The sequence below is a fragment of the Schistocerca serialis genome, chromosome 9 (genome assembly GCF_023864345.2).
Source record: "Schistocerca serialis cubense isolate TAMUIC-IGC-003099 chromosome 9, iqSchSeri2.2, whole genome shotgun sequence".
In the NCBI taxonomy this organism is placed as follows: Eukaryota; Metazoa; Arthropoda; class Insecta; order Orthoptera; family Acrididae; genus Schistocerca; species Schistocerca serialis.
This window is the reverse complement of record NC_064646.1, coordinates 140,331,188-140,352,600: the sequence shown is the minus strand read 5'-3', so window position 1 is coordinate 140,352,600 and position 21,413 is coordinate 140,331,188. Positions and strand designations below refer to the sequence as shown.

At 44.0% G+C, this 21,413-nt stretch overlaps 1 protein-coding gene across 1 annotated transcript in view; it reads left to right on the top strand.

The window, feature by feature from the left end:
* Positions 1–21,413, top strand: part of LOC126419423 (probable G-protein coupled receptor Mth-like 3) — a 274,477-nt gene that overhangs the window by 87,083 nt on the left and 165,981 nt on the right. The window contains exon 3 of the mRNA XM_050086611.1: positions 14,476–14,636. Coding sequence (XP_049942568.1) covers positions 14,476–14,636 — 161 coding nt within the window. The remainder of the gene's footprint in view (positions 1–14,475; positions 14,637–21,413) is intronic.

Here is a 21,413-nt window from a genome sequence, read left to right as displayed (position 1 = left end):
GTGAAGAGAAGCATCCAGATTTGACTTCTCTGATCCACTCCAGAGAGGTAAAGTGCTATTAATATGGTTCAATATAATGCACTTCCGTTTCATTCAGGGATTCCTTCTCTGACGAGAAGAGTCATCAGTCTATTGACCTTAGGTGTACTTCATAAATTTTTAGAATGCTCGCCGCGCGTGATTAGCCGGGTGGTCTAAGACGCTGCAGTCCTGAACTGAGCGGCTGGTCCCGGCGGAGGTTCGAGTCCTCCCTCGGACATGGGTATGTGTGTTTGTCCTTAGGATAATTCAGGTTAAGTAGTGTGTAAGCTTAGGGACTGATGACCTTAGCAGTTAAGTCCCATAAGATTTCAGACACATTTGAACTTTTTTTTTTTTTTTTTTTTTTAGAATGCTCATTGTTTGCCGATGAAATTGAAGCCCGTTGTGTAGCTGTGGACTTTTTCTAACCAGACTAGTAGACATACCAATAATAATAAATTCGCACTTAGACATTTTTAGTACATTCCAATCTTGACAGCAGCCCAAATCACCTTTTTACTACCCACAGCTGTGCTTGCGTATCAGCAGTTTTTTCATCGTGAGTGATGGTAAGTAAGTTATTGCACGTGCAATAATGTCAGCTGCCCCCACGTGTGTGCCTGTTTGGGTAAGCATAGGTCGTGAGGTGCGCCACGCTCTGTCCACTCCCAGACTGTCCCAACGCACGATGCGCCAGCTCTCACAGTTTTAATGCCGACTCTTAAGTGCAGAGGGGCGTGGGCAGCAGTGGGCACGTATGTATACTGGTATTCAAGTAGCTGTATGCTATGTGGATTAAACACGTTGAGAATTGTATAAGTATTACATTGATTAGGTTGAATCATATTATGAAGAACATATCAACCAATAAAAGAATTTTCACCAACACGATCAAAGTTCAAAAGTCAAGGGCTAAATAGGGTTTTTAAAGAACATATATTTCCCCCTAATTCGCTTTATGTTCTTCAGATCAATAAGTATCTTTCGCTACACGCTTTTTATAGTAGCCTATGTTCTTCTTCAGGGCTCAAGCTACCTCCGTATCAAATTTCATCGAAATCGTTTCAACGGTTTAGGCATGAGAAGGTAACTGATCGGGTTCCTTTCGGATTTTCAATATTAATGTTGGCTTTTCGTTAACCGGTTTCATCTATGTCACCCTAACAGCAGAAAGTTCTTGTAATGGCAGTGCACGCAGCAATGAAGAAGTACCATATGGTCCAGCAGTTTCCTGTATTAAGTGACGTAACCTGTTTCTGAAAATAATATAGTGAGGTGGTGGGGTTGTCACGGGTGGCGAAACGATGCTTTGTCTGTAGGATCTACAGGAGGCAGTTCAGGAAAATGCTTGTGAGGGGCGAGGTGGGTAGTGGGGAGAGTTCCCTCTCTCGCCAATGAGCCACTCACCGTTGAAGTTCTTGACGTGGCGCACGTAAGCAAACTCACGAGCCATCACAGCCAACAGAATTCTCAGAAAGCGTATTTTGGAGCATTTTCCAGTGTTGTTCCTAAACAACCTATAACTCATGTGAATTAAAATGCGGAAATCGCAAGAAAAATCCCTTGTAGTGGAACTACACAGGACGTGCTTGTTAGTTACGTGTATCCACTGAAGGGAAATACCAGCTCGCTCTAGACCTGTACGTCTACACAGTGTGACGTCATTCCTCCCATATTATGTCGATGGTTTGTTGGCGTCTCTACGTACAAGGGGCGTTCAACAACTAATGCAAAACTTTTTTTTTTGTCGGCCAGTTTCGGCTGAAAAAATGCGGAATTTCTCGTGGAATATTCCCGCCTCAGTTCCTATAAAGTCCCGATAGGTGGCGACGCTACACTTAGCCTTTAAAAAAGCCTCTGTCGCTTGCGCGACTGGGACGCAACACGCTCCTGCGCCTGCGCCGCGTCGCGCGGCATTGTGATTGAGGTACAGTTCCTCGAGCCGCGCGCCACGCGAGCACTGTGGATGGGGAGGGAGGGGCTGGGGGGGGGGGGGGGGAGGCGGGAGCAGGAAGGCAGTCCTGCCATGTGCTCACTTCGGCATAGCGCCAACGTTAATACCGTCTAACACTGTCTCTAGCATTGAAAATGTCCTTAATTCGGCGAGAAAGAAAGACCACAAGTTTCTGCAGGTGCGCCACATCCAGCTGAAGCCAGTCATTTACGACTAGATTCCATAGAGCTAGCATACTGTGAGGATGTTGACTGCTACGTTTCAGCGACTGTTCCTGTTACATCCGACATAATTCAACCGTGGAAGCTAAACTGAAAAAATATTTATTGATATAATTACGTTGAATGCACCCAGTAGCCCTTAGCTAAAAAATAACAACAATACAAAAAAATCTTTTTGAAGTGTCTTCCAAAACTAATCAACAAAAACCCCATAGAAATTATAATGAAGCGCCAAAGAAACTGGCATAGGCATGCGTATTCAAATACAGAGATATGTAAACAGGCAGAATACGGCGCTGCGGTCGGCAATGCCTATATAAGACAAGTGTCTGGCGCAGTTGTTAGATCGGTTACTGCTGCTGCAACGATAGGTTATATAGATTTAAATGAGCTTGAACGTGGTGTTATAGTCGGCGCACGAGCGATGGGATACAGCATTTCTGAGGTAACGATGAGGTAGCGATTTTGCCGTACGAACATTTCATGAGTGTACCGTGAATATCAGTAATTCGGAAAAAGATCCTGCAAGAACGGAACCAACGACGACTGAAGAGAATCGTTCAACGTGACAGAAGTGGAATCCTTCCGCAAGTTGCCGCAGATTTCACTTCTGGGCCATCAACAAGTGTCAGTGTGTGAACCATTCAACGAAATATCATCAATATTTCGGTGCCGAACGCAAAGAAACTGGCATAGGCATGCGTATTCAAATTCAGAGATATGTAAACAGGCAGAATACGGCGCTGCGGTCGGCAATGCCTATATAAGACAAGTGTCTGGCGCAGTTGTTAGATCGGTTACTGCTGCTGCAACGATAGGTTATATAGATTTAAATGAGCTTGAACGTGGTGTTATAGTCGGCGCACGAGCGATGGGATACAGCATTTCTGAGGTAACGATGAGGTAGCGATTTTGCCGTACGAACATTTCATGAGTGTACCGTGAATATCAGTAATTCGGAAAAAGATCCTGCAAGAACGGAACCAACGACGACTGAAGAGAATCGTTCAACGTGACAGAAGTGGAATCCTTCCGCAAGTTGCCGCAGATTTCACTTCTGGGCCATCAACAAGTGTCAGTGTGTGAACCATTCAACGAAATATCATCAATATTTCGGTGCCGAACGCAAAGAAACTGGCATAGGCATGCGTATTCAAATTCAGAGATATGTAAACAGGCAGAATACGGCGCTGCGGTCGGCAATGCCTATATAAGACAAGTGTCTGGCGCAGTTGTTAGATCGGTTACTGCTGCTGCAACGATAGGTTATATAGATTTAAATGAGCTTGAACGTGGTGTTATAGTCGGCGCACGAGCGATGGGATACAGCATTTCTGAGGTAACGATGAGGTAGCGATTTTGCCGTACGAACATTTCATGAGTGTACCGTGAATATCAGTAATTCGGAAAAAGATCCTGCAAGAACGGAACCAACGACGACTGAAGAGAATCGTTCAACGTGACAGAAGTGGAATCCTTCCGCAAGTTGCCGCAGATTTCAATTCTGGGCCATCAACGAGTGTCAGTGTGTGAACCATTCAACGAAATATCATCAATATTTCGGAGCCGAACGCCCTCTCATGTACCCTTTATGACTGCACGACACAAAGCTTCCCATCTTGCCTGGGCCCGTCAACACCGGCATTGCACTGCTGGTGACTGGAAACATGTTGCGTGATCGGTCGAGACTCTATTCAAACTGTATCCAGCGGATGGCCGTGTACGGGTATGGAGACAACCTCATGAATCCATGGATCCTGCATGTCAGCAGGGGACTGCTAAAGCGGTGGAGGCTCTGAAATGGTGTGGGACGTGTGCAGTTAGAGTGATGTGGGACCCCTTATACGTCTAGATGCGACTCTGAGAGGAGACACGTACGTACGCATCCTGTCTGGTGACCTGCATCCATTCGTGTCCATTGTTCATTCCGACGGACTTGGGTAATTACAGCAGGACAACACGCCTCTCCAAACGTCCAGAATTGCTACAGAGTAGTTCCAGAAACACTCTTCTGAGTTTAAATACTTCCGCCTGTCACCATACTCCCCAGACATGAACATTATTGAGCATATCTGAGATGCCTCACAACGTTGCTGTTTTAGAAATCTCCAGCCCCCCGTAGTCTTACTGATTTACGGGCAGCCCTGCAGCATTCACTGTGTCAGTTCCCTACAGCACTAGTTCATACATTAGTCGAGTCCATGCCTCGTCGTGTTGAGGCGCTTCTGCGTACTCGCGGGGGCCCTACATGATATCAGGCAGATGTACCAGTTTCTTTGGCTCTTCAGTGTAAATACTTCTTCAGAAAATGTACTGCGGCAACAAGAGCTATTTGTGGACACTGCCGGCCAGAGTGGCCGTGCGGTTCTAGGCGCTACAGTGTGGAACCGAGCGACCGCTACGGTCGCAGGTTCGAATCCTGCCTCGGGCATGGATGTGTGTGATGTCCTTAGGTTAGTTAGGTTTAATTACTTCTAAGTTCTAGGCGACTGATGACCTCAGAAGTTAAGTCGCATAGTGCTCGGAGCCATTTGAATCATTTTTTGTGGACACTGTAGTAAACAACATACTTTTGCAAAACATCAGTAATGGGAAAAACAAATAATCATGTCTTTGTTGGACGATATAATTGGTAGGACAAAAATTAAAGTTCCGACAAGTCACTATGGAGCACACTCGCCATGTACACTAAGTCTGTGTCGAGCACGAGGAATGAAAAAGTTAATGTTTCTAGCTACAAACAACGAAACAATGACAAAATCCAGACGTGCTAAGGTGGCAGTGTCTGGTCCCCAACGGCGCAACGTCTTGGTTGAAGAGTGATGGTGGACGGCGGACTGGACGGCCACAGCTGTGGCGGCTCCGGTAAAGTTAATCGCTTCTGGGCTGGCCGTGTCACTGCCTTCTGCTGCCCAGCGCAGATCCTCGATGTGCAGAGAACTACATACTTCTGACCGTCTGCTTTACTGGTTGGCAGAATCAGAACGTAGTCTTGGCTGGCGCACGGCGATACTTTTGGCACTGCCGCCGGCACCACCCTGCTTTGGTCTACTCGCTGTGGAGCTGCGGCCGTTTGACCTGTGCGGCAGTCAGACATTCGGCCGGCAGCGGTCCGCGGTAGGCGCGCCACATCAGATCGAAGTAGCTGCCCACATCTTAAGTTGCAACCTAAAGGAGAGCAGGAATACCACAACTGCCATGTAAACTCTGAGCTTGTCTTGTACCACGGCTTTATTAGCTCGCTAAAAGCAACAGCTCACTTGTTGTTACATTTTTCTAACACCACTTCTGTTCTTCAATCCTCCCTTGTTTTTAGTCTATACTGTTAAGGAAAGAATGATGGTTTGGAGTTAAAAGTCTCACTGACAATGAAGCCATTTTAAGATGAAGCACAATTTCAGGATAGGGATGAGTAGGGAAGCTACTCGTCCATGTCATTTGTAAACGAACCATCCTAGTATTTTCCTGAAGCAATTCCGGGAAATGACGGGAAACCTAAACCTCGATGGTCAGACAAACATCTGAACCGTCATCGTTCTAAATGGAACTCCAGTGTGCTGACGATTGCAGCACCTCCTTCGGTATGCACACTTCTAACGCCTCTAAAACCATGCAACTAAGCCTCCTGGTGTAAAGTGTTGGTAGTTACGTTGAAACCTTAGCACCAACATCAAGAACACAATAATGATAAGTACTATATATTAACCCATTTATATGATATTTAAACTGGATTGTAAATGCTTCTACATACGACGGTTGGAACTTTAATAGTGGCAAATATTCATTTACAGCTCGTACAGAATAGATACGTATTTTAAAGTTTTACTGACTTTCAAAGAAGTCACCAGCATTGTGTATAATCAGCTGCCAGCAATATGCCGGCCGATGTGGCCGAGTGGTTCTACGTGCTTTAGTCCGGAACCACGCGAATGCTACAGTCGCAGGTTCGAATCCTGCCCCGGGAATGGATGTGTGTGATGTCCTTAGGTTAGTTAGGTTTAAGTAGTTCTACGTTCTAGGGGACTGATGAACTCAGATGTTAAGTCCCATAGTGCTCAGAGCGATCTGAACCATTTTGAACCAAGCCAGCGATGTGGAAGTCGTAGGATATTCTTAGCACTGCCAGTTGTGTTGACAGTTCGAGCGACACGTTCTATTGCCCGACGAATTTGTAGCAGTTCTGAAGCCAATGGCGTGAAGTGTTTCCTTCAGTTTAGAAATCGAATTGAACTCACGAGGGCTTAAGTCAACGGAGTGCAGTAGGTGGTACAGCACTTGGCAGCCCCATCAGTCAAACAAATCAGTAACAGCTTGCACTGTCCTGCAAAATGATGGTCAGGTGCTGCAGAAAGTGTCATCACTTCTGTCTCTATGCTGTTAATTTTAGGAACACAACCTACGACCAGATTAGAGACAGAAGTGATGACACTTTCTGCAGGACTTGACCATCATTTTGCAAGACAATGCTCAAGCACGTACAGTGCAAGCTGTTTACTGTTTTGTTTGACTGAGAGGCTGCTACGTGCTATAGCACCTACCGCACTCCCCTGACTTAGGCCCTCGTGAGTTAAACTCGATTTTTAACCTGAAGGAAACATTTCACGGCATTGGCTGCAGAACTGCTACAAATTCGTCGGGCAATAGACTGCGCCGCTCGAATTTTCAACACAACTGGCAGTGCTAAGAGTATCCTACGACTTCCACATCGCTGGCAGCGGGTTATACACAATGCTGGTGACTACTCTGAAGGTCGGTAAAACTTCGAAACACGTATCAATTTTGTATGGGCTGTAAATTAATAGTTGCTACTATTAAAGTTCCAACCTCATATTTTTACTCTTAATGTCATGTGTACATTGTGTTTGTATGTTTGAATTCGCTGATGAACTGATGAGGTGCTGCTCCTGAAACATGTCAGCAAATGTAATTTTTAACAACTCGTCGGTTGATTTTAGAAACCTAATTAAGCAGTTGTGGGGCGGCGGGTGGAATAGTTTGAGAATTTAAATGTAGAAAAGATGCATTTCCCGGCCGATTAGCAACATTTGTGGGCCGGCGGGTGGAATAGTTGTTATACAAATGTTTTGTTTTTCCCGGCCGATGGACCATATGTGGGGCGGCGGGTGGAATTATTGGTATTAATGTAGAATGTAATGTAGAAAAGATGCATTCCCGCCTCCAACTCATAACCTCAATACATGTAGGTGTGTTCTGTCACACACTACACCAAATAACGGCCAACTCCAACCTTATAAATATTTCAAGGTCGTGTCCTTCACGTCTCAACCACAAACACTGTTCAATTCTATTACACTGCTACACAAGGTGAGTTCATTCTTACAACTTGTCTACATATTTTTCATAACACTAAGCAATCTCTTTTACTATATATTATTTAGCTCTAATGCATACACTAGGTCTCATTGCCACTTCAAATCCTGCTTGTACACGAATTTGTATACCTTTTTAATTTACTGTTGGTGGACCATTTCCGTCCGCAGCTTGTGGTCGTGCGGTAGCGTTCTCGCTTCCCACGCCCGGGTTCGATTCCCGGCGGGGTCAGAGATTTTCTCTGCCTCGAGATGACTGGGTGTTGTGTGATGTCCTTAGGTTAGTTAGGTTTAAGTAGCTCTAAGTTCTAGGGGACTGATGACCATAGATGTTAAGTCCCATAGTGCTCAGAGCCATTTGAACCATTTTTTTTTTGTGGACCATTTCCAATAAAACAACAACTTTGTATTTATAATATTCCCAGGGTTCTATACATACTTGTTACTCAAATACCTTTGTATCTTAATTACATCATACTTCTTTGTTGTTTATGTCACTGTTAGGTTTGTCACATTAGGTATTTTCTTCACTCATCGGTGGATAGAATGGTTACAGAACTCATGGCTTGATAGCCATGACGGAAAATTTTTGTATTGCAAAGAAGGAGTCGAAACTTTGGTGGATAGGAAAGATGAAGAGAGAGTGAAATCTGAAATGGGAAAGAAGATCTCACACAGCTGGGACTGCACAGCTGCCACACTGTGTAGAGGTTACAGAACAACTTCCTCCCTACATAATTCATTCACTACCTATGAACTTCTTTAGGTCGATCACGTTCCTGAGACCTAATAGGTTTCTACTCTTAGGGTACTCTAGCCTATATACATTGGCATGTGGTTTTCCTATGATCCTGAAAGGTCCTTGGTATTCGAACACGAATTTCTTTGTTTCTGCATTTATTTTCTTTGATTGTTCCTTGGTTTTGACAAGGACTAACTGACCTATTTCAAAACTGGTGGGTACAGCTTTTGCGTCATGACGCTTTTTTCTTTCTAATGTTCTTTTCCTTATATTTGCCCTAGCCTTTAACTTCTTCTCGTCTGTGTTTAGCTTACTTTTACTAAGATTAACACCTTCGTCCCAATATCTCCTATTTTTCAGAACTCGTATAGGCAGCTCCCAAGTTTCATCACTAGTCACTACATGTTTATCAATAAAAGGTACCGTAATTACTCCGGTTATCGGCAAGACCAATTTTAACTGGCTCCTTTCAAAGTCAGCAACACTCTGATATTTCGACAAGAAATCTATGCCAATTAAAACCTCAATACTGACATTATTTACAATTAAGCATGGATGATCAATTAAATTACCATTAATATCAAAGGGCAGCAAAGCTTCTTGCTTTACCGTTTTTGACACCTTGCCAGTAGCACCAATTACTCTTAGTCCTGATACCCTCATTACTGTAAGCTTGTCTTTACCAGGTAATGCATCAAAGTAGGACTGAGACATCGCGCACGCCTCACTTCCACTGTCTAAGAGACAACGTACAGTGATACCCAACATATTCACTATTATTATAGGGTTGTTTATTCTAAGTTGTACAGATAGTTCCTCAAACTCATCCAATAGTTCCTTTTGGATTTGTCTCCAACTAAAGTGATCGACATCTGTCTTCATTCCATTTGGGTCAAAGTGTGTAGGGGTTTCCTGAATTACATTTTCCGCTGCCTTTTCCAGTCGGTCTATTAATTTCAAATCGAAACACCGCACGACTTCATTACATTTAATTTGCTGAACATGACCCAAATTACTGAAGTCTGAGCGATTCTGCGCCTCCAGACCGGACATAACACTAGTTACAGCTAAACCACTTTCACTATTATCGTCGGGATCCTTCTCAAGTGACAACTGGTCACAGCTACTGGGTTCATCGACCCCCAACAGGCTATCCTCTACATTCTCACTTACCTCCTGTCCTAAATCTATTAGTACAGTATCCTGCACATGCACTTTAGATAAGAGCACATCATCCTCATCGTAAATATAAGCATGAATTTCTTCTGCTTCTTCACCTGACAATTTAGTATTTTGTAGCTCTTCCCTACCATTACACTGCTGCGCCTTCTCTCTCTCTTCCCACTTAGAAAGCGTCTCTAACACGGTATCTATCAAATACTGTGAGTGATCTAATATTTCTGCTGTATCCTTAGATGCTACCGACCCCTCATCCACATGTTCAGTCTGAGTATTCTGATCTGTCTTACCAATTACTATAACTACTGGCTTAGGAAAAATAACCGCCTGGTGAGCGCCAGTGTCCTCATAGACGGGAACTAGTTTTCCTGCCTCGGCCTACTACTGTTTCCTTTATTTCCGTTATAGTTAACTGGCACAGCATTGCTTTCCGCACTGTTGCTTACCTGCATAATTTTGTTTGGAACAAAATTACTATCATTTGGATGCCATTGTTGGTTCTGATAATTATTTCTCCAATTCCTACCTCTCTTAGGATGGCGAACACCTACTGTTCTGATGTTTACATTGCCATTCTGCTCGTTCTTAAAATTACTACTAGTGTTATTACCATTTCTATTAATACGTGCTTGCTCCTCATTGGCAGCAACACGCTCTACACGTTCCAAATATTCAATGAAACGATCCAGATTGTCTCTAGGGGCAGATATAATTCTAGTTTGCCAACACCATGGCAGTTTGGCTTCAAGACCTAATATTATCATTTCAGGTTTTAGTTTTTCGGCCAAATGTGACAAACGTGAAATCCATGACCTAGCAAACTCTTTATTAGATTCCTTGCCTGCATTGAAGCGTTTTCCACTCCAAAATTCTCTCAACACTTCATTTTGCTTATTACTAGACCAATACTCATTAATGAAAGCTGTTTTAAATTCCGCTAATGTTTTACACTTCAACGTAACATCAGCTGACCAACGCATGGCGTCACCTGCTAAATGGCTTCTAATAAATGAGATTTTCTCTCGTTCAGACCAAGTTGGGGGAATCACATCTTCAAAATCGTTCCAGAAATCTAGCGGGTGGATATTTTTATCTGGATCGAATCGCAAGAACTGCCGACACCCGATAAAAGCGGCGTTTGCAGCTACAACTTGTTGCATACTACCATTACCAGAAGTTACTGAAGCTAATTTACTCTCAATGTTAGCAATGTTAGTACTAATATTTTCTACTCTCATTTCAACATTATCTACTCTTTGCACAATATGAGTAGTATCAGTTTTGATTGCACCTACTTCTGCTTGACATATGTTTACTTTTATATTAACATCTTTAAACCTATCTGAACACAGTTCAGATTCCGCCTCGATCTTTTCTGTTAACTTGTGCTCCAGCTTCCCATCTTCCATTTGGAAGTTTCTGCGAACCTCAGCAACTTCGGATTTTACTGTTTTAAACATTTCAGAAAATTGTTGAGCAACCTATTTCTTAATATCCTCATGATTGTAATCAATTTTATAAATCAAACTGTCCAGATCCTCTTTCAACTTATTGCAACCAGCCTTGAAGGTATTGTTCATTATCTCCAATCGTTTATTAAAATTAGTTTGGCTGGCCACAATCTCATACTTCAGCTGTCATTTTAGCATTACTGGCTGACATTTTTGCATTACTGGCAGCTATTGCTTGTAATATTACATTTAAATCAATATCCCTAGTATCTTTGGGTTGCTCACTAGCTGGCTTTTTATCACACTCAGGTGACGAAAAACTAGCTCCAACACCAGAATCATCAAAACTAAGGGAAACTTCTGATTGGTCAGTCATATCTAACTTATCCTTTTTAAGCTCTACCACCTCTGATGACTGTTTCGTTTTTAACTCATCAGACAAACTATCATCCAATAAATTAACAATTTCTAACTTCTGCTTTACTACAGGGTTCTCTATTATTGAATCACTGCCCCTTTCACACTACTGTCAGGAGACAATACTTCATATTTCACTGTAACATTACTGTTTTCATGCATATTTACACTTGAACCGTTGTCTGGATTTACAGTTCCCTCAACAGACATAGGTTCTCATTTAAGTTTAACCTCAGTTTCTTCTGGCGGTTCCATCGCCGACAGTCTTTTAGTGCAGGTTAGTAAAATTTTTAGCAGCTTTTCACTTAACTTAGTTCCTTCCGCACGACGTATGGCGTTGCCGGCGCGGCGTACCAGGATTACTGATGCGACGCGGCGCGTTGAACTGCAGACGGCACTTCGACGGCTGCTGTGTGTTTGCATGGCCCGCAACTGCAGGCGCGGCTGCGGTTGCTCTGGCGGACAACTGCGGTGAGGCAAAACTGGCTTCTCGCGATGCCGGCAGCACCGCTAGACTCAGTGCCAGCTCCGTCAATCCAGATGCGTTGTTAATCCAATTGCGTCGTCCACATACACACGTAACACTATCACTGTTCTATTACTCAGTAGCGTGTCGCATTTCACTCCCGAATCCGAATATTTAAAAATCACTTTCACTTTTACTCAGTTTGTTTCCCGGCAGATGCACCATATGTGGGGTGGCGGGTTGCTTAATTGTTATTTAAATGTTCCTTTTAATTATTTAATGCTGTTGTTTGCCGTTCTCAACACTGGCTTTCTAACTACAATATTGGCAACCAGAAAGTGATTAGCAAAACGTGAAGCCTGTAATTAGAATTCCTAGTGCCCACTTCATCTGAGAAATACATTTATAGCTACAGCTCTGAGGAATTAAGAGATTGTCTGGGATTCATAATTAAAAAAAAAAAACATTCTCTCTAAAGTGTTCACTATATTCTGAAAGTCACAGACCAAAAAGGAATCCACACAATCCAACTACCAAAGCAGTTCAGAGTCTAATGCGCTGATGCAACTATAACTGTTCAAATTAAATGTTTAAGTGAATGCTCGCCATAATTTGATGATAATGTTCATCAAACGCCACGCTAAATAATGGTAGAATGTCTGTCCCGCGGCGGCACGTGAAAATACGACATACGCAAACTGAAGATAGATCATTAAAGTCATCCCAGAATTAACACTTCACTCGAAAACGATTTCATGGTTACGCGTATCCCGAGTAACTTATTACGGCATCCGAGGCTATTTATAGCAACAATACCGACGTGACGCGACTCCCGGTACAGGTGGTGCGCTAATCAGTGTCTGGAGAGAACTGGGGCCTTTCTTTCTCGCGCAGCGTTCTTATATATAAAGCCGCGGTGTGGACGGCCAAGGGAACGCCTGATCAAATCCGCTCTCCCGACTAGCCGCTGGGCTAGTAATGCACCACTTTAAGTTATCGAATAAATCATTGCTTCCTTTGCTGATGGCCGATGAAGCTCTCAATTTAAATATGCAATCAGCACACAGGTAAGTAATCATAATAAAAGCCTGACATAGCTAAGTCAAATATTTTGGGCTAGAGAAATAATTTAATTACACTACACGCAGTAGACGAGCTCTGAACTTGCCCTTTGGAGATACGCGATCGCTATAGTTTTATAGTTATTCAGTTGAAACTTCTCACATCTTTACGATTATAGCGGATCTCCTTTCTACTTAAATTTAAACATCCTAGCCTTATTTATTCGCCTACTTAATCTATCTTGCTTCCTTAATTTTTAAGACATAAACCATAAAATCATGAATTTCAACTAAAATTTTAATTTGTGAGATCCAGAATACTGTTTCTACTACATTATTATGCAAAAGGAATCTAAATATAAATTTTTAAGTTTCTAGCTCTTCTCTGTAGTGCAAATGATTTTTACAGAAAAACGTCCAAATTTCGAAAATGGTTAAAGTTATTGAACTGATATTCAACACATATTGATTTAGTATTACTCCTGACATGCTAGAAACGTTTCAAGTTATTTACTTGATTTTTAAAGTATTGCGCAACATTTATGAGGTCAGAGCTAGTTACAGCGGACTGGCTGGCACACAACGAAAAGACTGATGTGAATTTTATACGGCGTGAGTAGGCTGCTTCCCTACACAGTGATATCAGACTTCCTCAGTGCCTCAAACATTTTCTACGGAATTAGGCCAGTCGATGCCTCATAGGGTACCTGAGTGTTCGTCAAAGTAGTAAGGTATCCATACAGCCCTATGAACATGGCTTTTCACAGCATACTGATCATTAAGATGTACTAGAAATGCCACAATTGGTCACCGAGAGTCTTGAAATAAATACCTTGTTTCATGCTGACGGTAACGTGATTGAGTTGGCCCAGGTCCTGATACGAAAAACGTCCCCAAAGTATCACAAAATCACCTTCAACCTGCTTTATATTCACTGTAACTTAAACGTATCATTAGGGCGTCGGTTCATTCGATATCTCGCCTCAATTGAAGAAAGAAAAAACTCGTTACTCGACGGAGCATACGATACGCCTGCTGCCAGGTTTCTGTATTGTTCGGCGCTTCGAAGATGTGCATCTTTCTGTCGCGCAGGGAACAATAGCCATCTGTGAGCTATCCGACTCCATTTTCCCATTGCACGCAGTTCCCTTCACAATGTTCGCTCGCAAATTGGCCGAGATGAACCTGCTTCACTAACATCAACAGCTCCTGTCGGAATTTTAACTGGCTGCCTTTGAGAAGTTGTGACGCTCGTATCTTCTGCCTGTGAGCTGGAATCTTGTTTCACGCATCTCTGCATCTTTTACACAATTCCTTGCAGACATCTAGGACAGTCTGTACTAATAGATTGGGCAACTTCATACATGACATGGTAACGGTCACGCCAAAAGACAAAAGCTTCTTTCTACCTTCTGTCAAATCTTCTTTCTACACGTCTTACTGCGCTGATTGCATAAAATCGGCTGTTCACATACACGCTAATTCACTGCCATAACTTACATTAATGGTAGAGGGTCACATGACCAGTCCACTTGCTCTGCCCCTAGTGTTTGCCTTTAGCGGGGGGAGGGGGGGGGGCAATATTTTATCTGGTGAGCTTATTTGAGTTAGCGCACAACTTTGCTGGTTGCAGACGACACCTACGTTGAGCCGGAGAACGTGACGCGGGTTCTGTCTGGCGTGAGAGCCGAGTACAACGCGACAGCCACCTGCGACCGGAAATCGCAGCTCGAGCTGGTGAACTTGCCCGGAGAAGACATGGACGAGTTTCACCTGCATATAGGGTCTCAACAGGTAAGCAGCCATAGCAGAAGGCACCTTGTGTAAGAGTACATACACGTATTTCACAAGATGCGAGGAGTGTTCAATAAGTAACGCAACTTCCTTTCGCAACAAATTCTACTTAAAAAAATGAGGAATTTGTTGCGGAACATCATAGAATGTTCCTGCTTCAGTCCATACAGTTTCGTGAAGTTACGATAGGTGGCGGTGCCTTCACAATGGCGTCTGTAACGGAGGAGAGCTGTCATTGAGTTTCTTTTGGCGGAAAACCAGAGCATTCACAGGTGCTTGCAGAATGTCTGTCGAGATCTGGCAATCTGGCAGGGAACAAAAGCACGGTGATTCATTAAGCGAGGGGTTTGTCATCATCGCAACAAGGTCACGCACCTCACGAAATTGAAGGAACGATGTCAGCGTGTTAGCCGCCACAAACATGCAAACAATCTTCTTCTTCTCCGCGACAGCGCAAGGCATCACACAAATGCACAGGCTAGAGGAGCACACAGGACTTCCCAGCAATGTGCCATAAGGCCGTCATATTGAACAGAGATTGTGTTAAAAAATAGGGTTCTGTAGCCAAAAGAGTGGAGAATAATATAGCGTATTGGAATCTTCAATAAAACGAACCTGCTTTTGGAAAAGATTTGTTGCATTGCTTATTGAATGCCCTTCGAATTAAAAACCTAACACTTTGGGAATCCAAGACAATCCATCTCCTTCATGACGCGTACATTAACCGTAAATTGGATTTTCTATAGTCTCTGAATAGAACATAATTTTTTATGTTGATAGATTCAGTACATTTGGTATCAAGCTCTGATACTACAGTAGTACACTCGGTTAGCATGGAAGATGCAGCTCAACTCCAGTGGTACGAGGGTGAGTCAAACGAAAACCTTAAATTTGTAATAACAAATCGAAATTCCACGCCGTTATCCTGTAAGTTGGTAAGCGTGCTACAAACAGCGTGCAGAATGGCCTGTAGGTGGCAGCATCTTGCAGATGCACACATACCGTTGAAGTATCAGTATAAAGATGGCCACGACACTTGCGACTTGCACCAGGGAAGAACAGCGTTCTGTTATTCGGTTTTTGCGTAGTGAAGGTGTGAAACCTATTGAAATTCACCTACGAATGAAGGTTCAGTACGGTGATGCATGTTTCTCACAGCAGCAAGTCAACGAATGGAGTAGGAAGTTCCCAAATGGTGTGACTTCAGTGGAAGATGCTCCTCGTCCAGGTCAGGCGCAGCGAGTTGTGACTCCACAGAACATTGCTGCAGTTGAAGCCATAGTGAAGGAAAACCGCCGAGTGACGCTGAATGACATTGTAGCATGTTTACAGATTAGTCATGGGTCAGCACACCACATTGTCCATGATGTGCTCCAGTTTCACAAAGTGTCTGCAAAATGGTTGCCACGGCAGCTGACTCCTGAAATGAGAAAACGACGTGTTGATGTTTGTTAAGAACTTCTTCGGCGCTTTGAACGAGAAGGTGATGGCTTCCTTGCAAGAATCGTTACTGGGGACGAAATCTGGGATCACTTCCACCTACCGGAAACGAAGAGAGCGAGCAAGGAATGGCGCCATTCCTCATCACCAAAACCAAAGAAGTTTCGACCAGAACCATCAGCAGGGAAGATTATGCCGACTCTCTTTTGGGACGAAAAAGGCGTCATTTTCGAGCATTACATGCCTAGAGGGACCACTGTCACCTGTGCAACATACACAGATCTCCTAAAAACTCATCTGCGGCCTGCAATCAAATCAGAGCGACGTGAATTGCTGTCAGCAAGTGTCCTTTTGCAACATGGCAATGCAAGGCCCCACACTGCCCGTACAACAGTTGCAACATTCACAGACCTGCATTTTGAGTGTCTTCCTCATCCACCATACTCGCCAGACCTTGCCCCAAGTGATTTCCATGCGTCTGGACCACTCAAAGACGCAATGGGAGGAAAGAAGTTACGTTCTGATGAAGAGGTACGCCACGCGGTGCATGAGTGGTTGCGCTGACTACCAAAAGAAATTTTTTCTAAAGGAATTTATGCACTTTGTAAGCGCTGGAGGACTTGCATTGAGCATGGGGTAGATTATGTTGAAAAGTGATACAGCTTTGTACCACTTCTGCACAATAAATAATATTTAAAAAAATATTTAAGGTTTTCATTTGATTCACCCTCGTACATAGCACTTCGTTCGTGATCTATGGAATTCACAGAAATTAATAGCGATAGTTGTCATGAGCAGTTTAAGCAAGTCTAAAATACTTTGCCACAGACACCCCCTGTCATTTAGGGATAGTAATGAACTGGGCAGTGTCCTGTGTTGTGGATAGGAGTGAGCTGGGCGCTGAAGTTTCCACTTGTGAGTCCAGCACTATATTAGTGCTGGTGCTGTACAAAAGCGGTGTCGAGATAGATGGATGGTTGACGCCAATTTTCTGGCTGCAGCGGTAGCTGTAGGCCAGCCTGTGGCATTGTGAGTGCCGCAAGTGGCAGTACAGACAGTTAGTTATTTACTTAGTTTCATGTTCCATGGATCACTTTGCATTGTATATCATAATGGTGTGGAGCGAGTCATTTCTCATGTACATCGCAAAATATCTGTGAAAAGAGCTTCATGTTGAACATTTCTAATTCTTTTAAATACACGACGGAAAAAAATCGCAGGACCAATAATGAATTGTGGAACACAAACAAAAGTTGGCATACGTGTATCTATGTGTGAAAGATGACGTCTATTCAGACTTCGTGCCAGCTGCATGAAAGTGGCGCTAGTAATGCCACTCTGACGATGCAAATCAGGTTTTAAATACACGTTGTAACGGTTGTAAGAGTTCGTTACCTTTGAGACTGGACGTGGTGAGTTTGCTTTAGGCAAGAATGCCTTTAAGGTGACAAAGAAGCCTTTATCAACACCTCACAGAGTTTGAGGCCGGCCGGGGTGGCCGAGCGGTTCTAGGCACTACAGTCTGGAACCGCTCGGCCGCTACGGTCGCAGGTTCGAATTCTGCCTCGGGCATGGCTGTGTGTGATGTCCTTAGGTTTAAGTAGTTCTAAATTCTAGGGAACTGATGACCTTAGAAGTTAAGTCCCACAATGCTCAGAGCCATTTGAACCACTTGAACAGAGTTTGAATGAGGTCGTGAAACACTGCTACCAGAAGCTGGATGTTCCTTTTGCGATACTGCAGAGAGACTTGGCAGGAATGTAGCCACTGTACATGACTGCTCGCAGCGTTGGTCACTGGAATGTCGGGTCGCAAGAAGACCGGGCTCCAGATGGCCGCGTGGCACTACCGACAGGGAAGACCATCGTGTTCGGCGTATGGTTCTGGCGCATCGTACTGGATCTGCAGCAGCAATTTGAGCAGCAGTTGGGACCACAATGACACGACGAACTGTTTCAAATCGGTTATTTCAAGGAAGGTCCCCTGTAGTGCGCGTTCCACTGACCCCAGACCACCACCGTTTGCGACTTCAGTGGCGCCAAGCGAGAGCTCATTCGAGGGCACGGCGGTGATCCGTTGCGTTCCCTGATGAAATCTGGTTCGGCTTCGGTGCCAGTGACGACCGTGTATTGGTTAGAATGAAGCCAGTTAAGAGCCTGCAACCTACCTGTCTACGTGCTACACATACTGGACCTACACTTGGAGTTACGGTCTGGGAGGCGATTTCGTATTACAGCAGGAGCACTCTCGTGCTTATCCCAAGCACCCTGACTGCTTATTTGTAAGTCAATCTGATGATGCGATCTGTGTGCCGCCATTCATGAAGAATATTCCAGGGGCTGCTTTCCAGCAGGATAACGCTCGCCCACATACCGTTGTTGTATCCAAAAATGCTCTACAGAGTGTCGGCGTGTTGCCCTCGCCTACCGGATCAACAGATGTCTTCCAATCGAGCACATATGGCACATCATCGGAGGACACCTCAAGCGTCATCCACAAACAGCATTAACCGCCCCAGCACTGACTAACTAACTGCATCTGGCGTAATACTCCATCACACAAACTGGTACAACGCAAGCGCGTTTACATGTTTCCATTCACCATTCTGGCGGTTGCACCATTTATTAACGCACCAGCATTTCGCTTTTGCAGTGGCTTATCTAGCGTTTACATTAACCTGTAATCTTGCAGTGTTAATCACTTAAATGTTTCCTAGACCAATATATTCTCGAAATTTCAGTACTCTACATTAATTATTTTTCGGTGCTGCAATTTTTCTTCCGTCATTGTGTACAGATGAGTGTTAATAATTCCTGCCCACCACTTTTTACACATTACTAAACTAAACTAAACTCCGCCCGAAGAGGCCATGAAGGCCCAACGGTACCGACCGGTCGCCGTGTCATCCTCAGCCCACAGGCGTCACTGGATGCAGATATGGAGGGGCATGTGGTCAGCACACCGCTCTCTCGATCGTATGTCAGTTTACGAGACCGGAGCCGCTACTTCTCAATCGAGTAGCTCCTCAGTTTGCCTCACAAGGGCTGAGTGCACCCCGCTTGCCAACAGCACTCAGCAGACCAGATGGACACCCATCCAAGTGCTAGCCCAGCCCGACAGCACTTATCTTCGGTGATCTGACGGGAATCGGACCTTTTACACATTGCTACAAAAGAAATGCACAGCAGTTAACGACCATGATGTCATCATAGCAACTGTGGTCACTAAAGATGAAAATTTAATCAAAAAGGCTAGGAGAGTATTTCTGCTAGAAAGAGCAGATAAGCAGTTGTTAGCGAACCCACTTAGACAAGGAACTGACATCATTTAGTTCCAACATGATGGACGTACAGGTATTACGGGCAACGTTTAAACAGATTGATTCGTACTCTGAAGAACTGGATTTAGGAAGGAAAAGACATACCGTGGTTTAAAAACGAAATTCGGGAAATGCTGAGGAAGCAACGGCTGTTCGACTCTCAGTTCAAATGAAAACGCGCAAATGACGACAGGCTAAAGTTAGTAGAGATCAATGCGCCTGTAAAAAGATCGATGCATGAAGCATAAAATAAATTCCATCATTATACCTTAGCCAAAGATCTTGCCGAGAACTGGAGAAAATTCTGATCCTGTGTAAAAATGCTAGTTGGGAGTAAAACTTCCACGCAGTCAATCGTTGACCAATCTGGTGTGTGGCGGTAGAAGGTAGTGGAAGGCAAACCTAAGTTTTTTTTTTCCTTTTTTGCGTTTAAAAAATCATTCACGCAGGAGAATTGAACAGAAACGTCGTCGTTTGATCATTGCACAGACTCCCGACAAACAACTGAAAGAGTTGAAAAGAAATAAGTCGCTAGGTCCGAATGGAATCTAAATTCGGTTTACAAAGAGTGCTCTACAGCATTGGCCCCTTTCTTAGCTTGCATTTATGGCGAATCTCTCGCCCAGAGCAAAGTCCCAAGGGACTGAAAGAAACGCATGTGACTCATGAATACAAGAAAAGTAAAAGAATGGACGCGCAGAATTACAGATAAATATCTTTAACATTAGCTTGCTGCAGAATTCTTGAACATATCCTCAGTTCGAAGGTAACAAATTTCCTTGAGACGGAAAAGCTTCTGTCCACGAATCAGCACGTGTTCAGAAACTCAGCTTGCCCTTTGCTCAAATGAATGAAGGCTAAGAGGCAAATTCCATAATCCTAGACTTTCGAAAAGTGTTCGATGCGGTGCCCCACTTCCGGCTGTTAACGCAGGTCCGAGCACACGGAATAGGTTCCCAGATATATAAGTATATAGTTCTGGCAACACCGGCCATGACCTCCTTCTGCTGTGCGGATGCACACACATTCCCAGAACTCTTACGGGACTTGGTAAGTAATGAGTGTGCTGGGGTGGGATACCGCGAATGTAGTGTGTGGACATGTAGGGTGAGAATGTGGGTCTCGCTGGAGGCGTGCGCGAGATAGTTCCTGCAGTCGCACTATCCTCTGTGTCCTCGGTGGCTCAGATGGATAGAGCGTCTGCCATGTAAGCAGGAGATCCCAAGTTCGAGTCCCCGTCGGAGCACACATTTTCACCCGTCCCCGTTGATATATATCAACGCCCGTCGTCAGCTGACGGTATTAATATAGTTCTAATTAGGTTCCCAGATAGGTGGGTGGCTCGAAGACCCCATACGTTGTCCTCGACGGTTAGTGTTCATCAGAGACAACAGCATCGTCAGGAGTGTCCCAAGGAAGTATGATTGGGCAGTTGTTATTTACTATAAAAACAAATTGGAGGACAGGGTGAGCAGCAATCTGTGGCTGTTTGCTGATGGCGCTTTAGTTTACGGGAGGTGTCGCCGCTGAGTGATTTTTGGAAGCTACAAGATGACTTAGACAAAATTTCTACTTGGTGTGATGAATGTAGAAAAATGAAAGTTAATGCAGATGATTAGGAAAAGCAAACCCATAATGTTCGAAAACAACATTAGTAATATGCTGTTAAACACATTCACATTGATTACACATCTAGAGGAAACGTTTCAAAACGATGTAAAATGGAACGGGCATATAAACACTGTAGTAGGGAAGGCGAATGGTCAACTTCGGTTTATCGGGAGAATTTTAGGGAAGTGTGGTTCACCTGTAAAGGACACCACATGTAGGACACTACCGCGACCGGTTCTTGAGTGCTGCTTGAGTGTTTGGTATCCATACCAGGTCGGATTAAAGGAATACATAGAAAACATTGAGAGGCCGCTTTCTAGATTTGTTACCAGCTGGTTCGAACAACACACAAATATTACAGAGATGCTTCGGGCACTCAAATAGGAATCCCTGGTGCGTAGGCGACG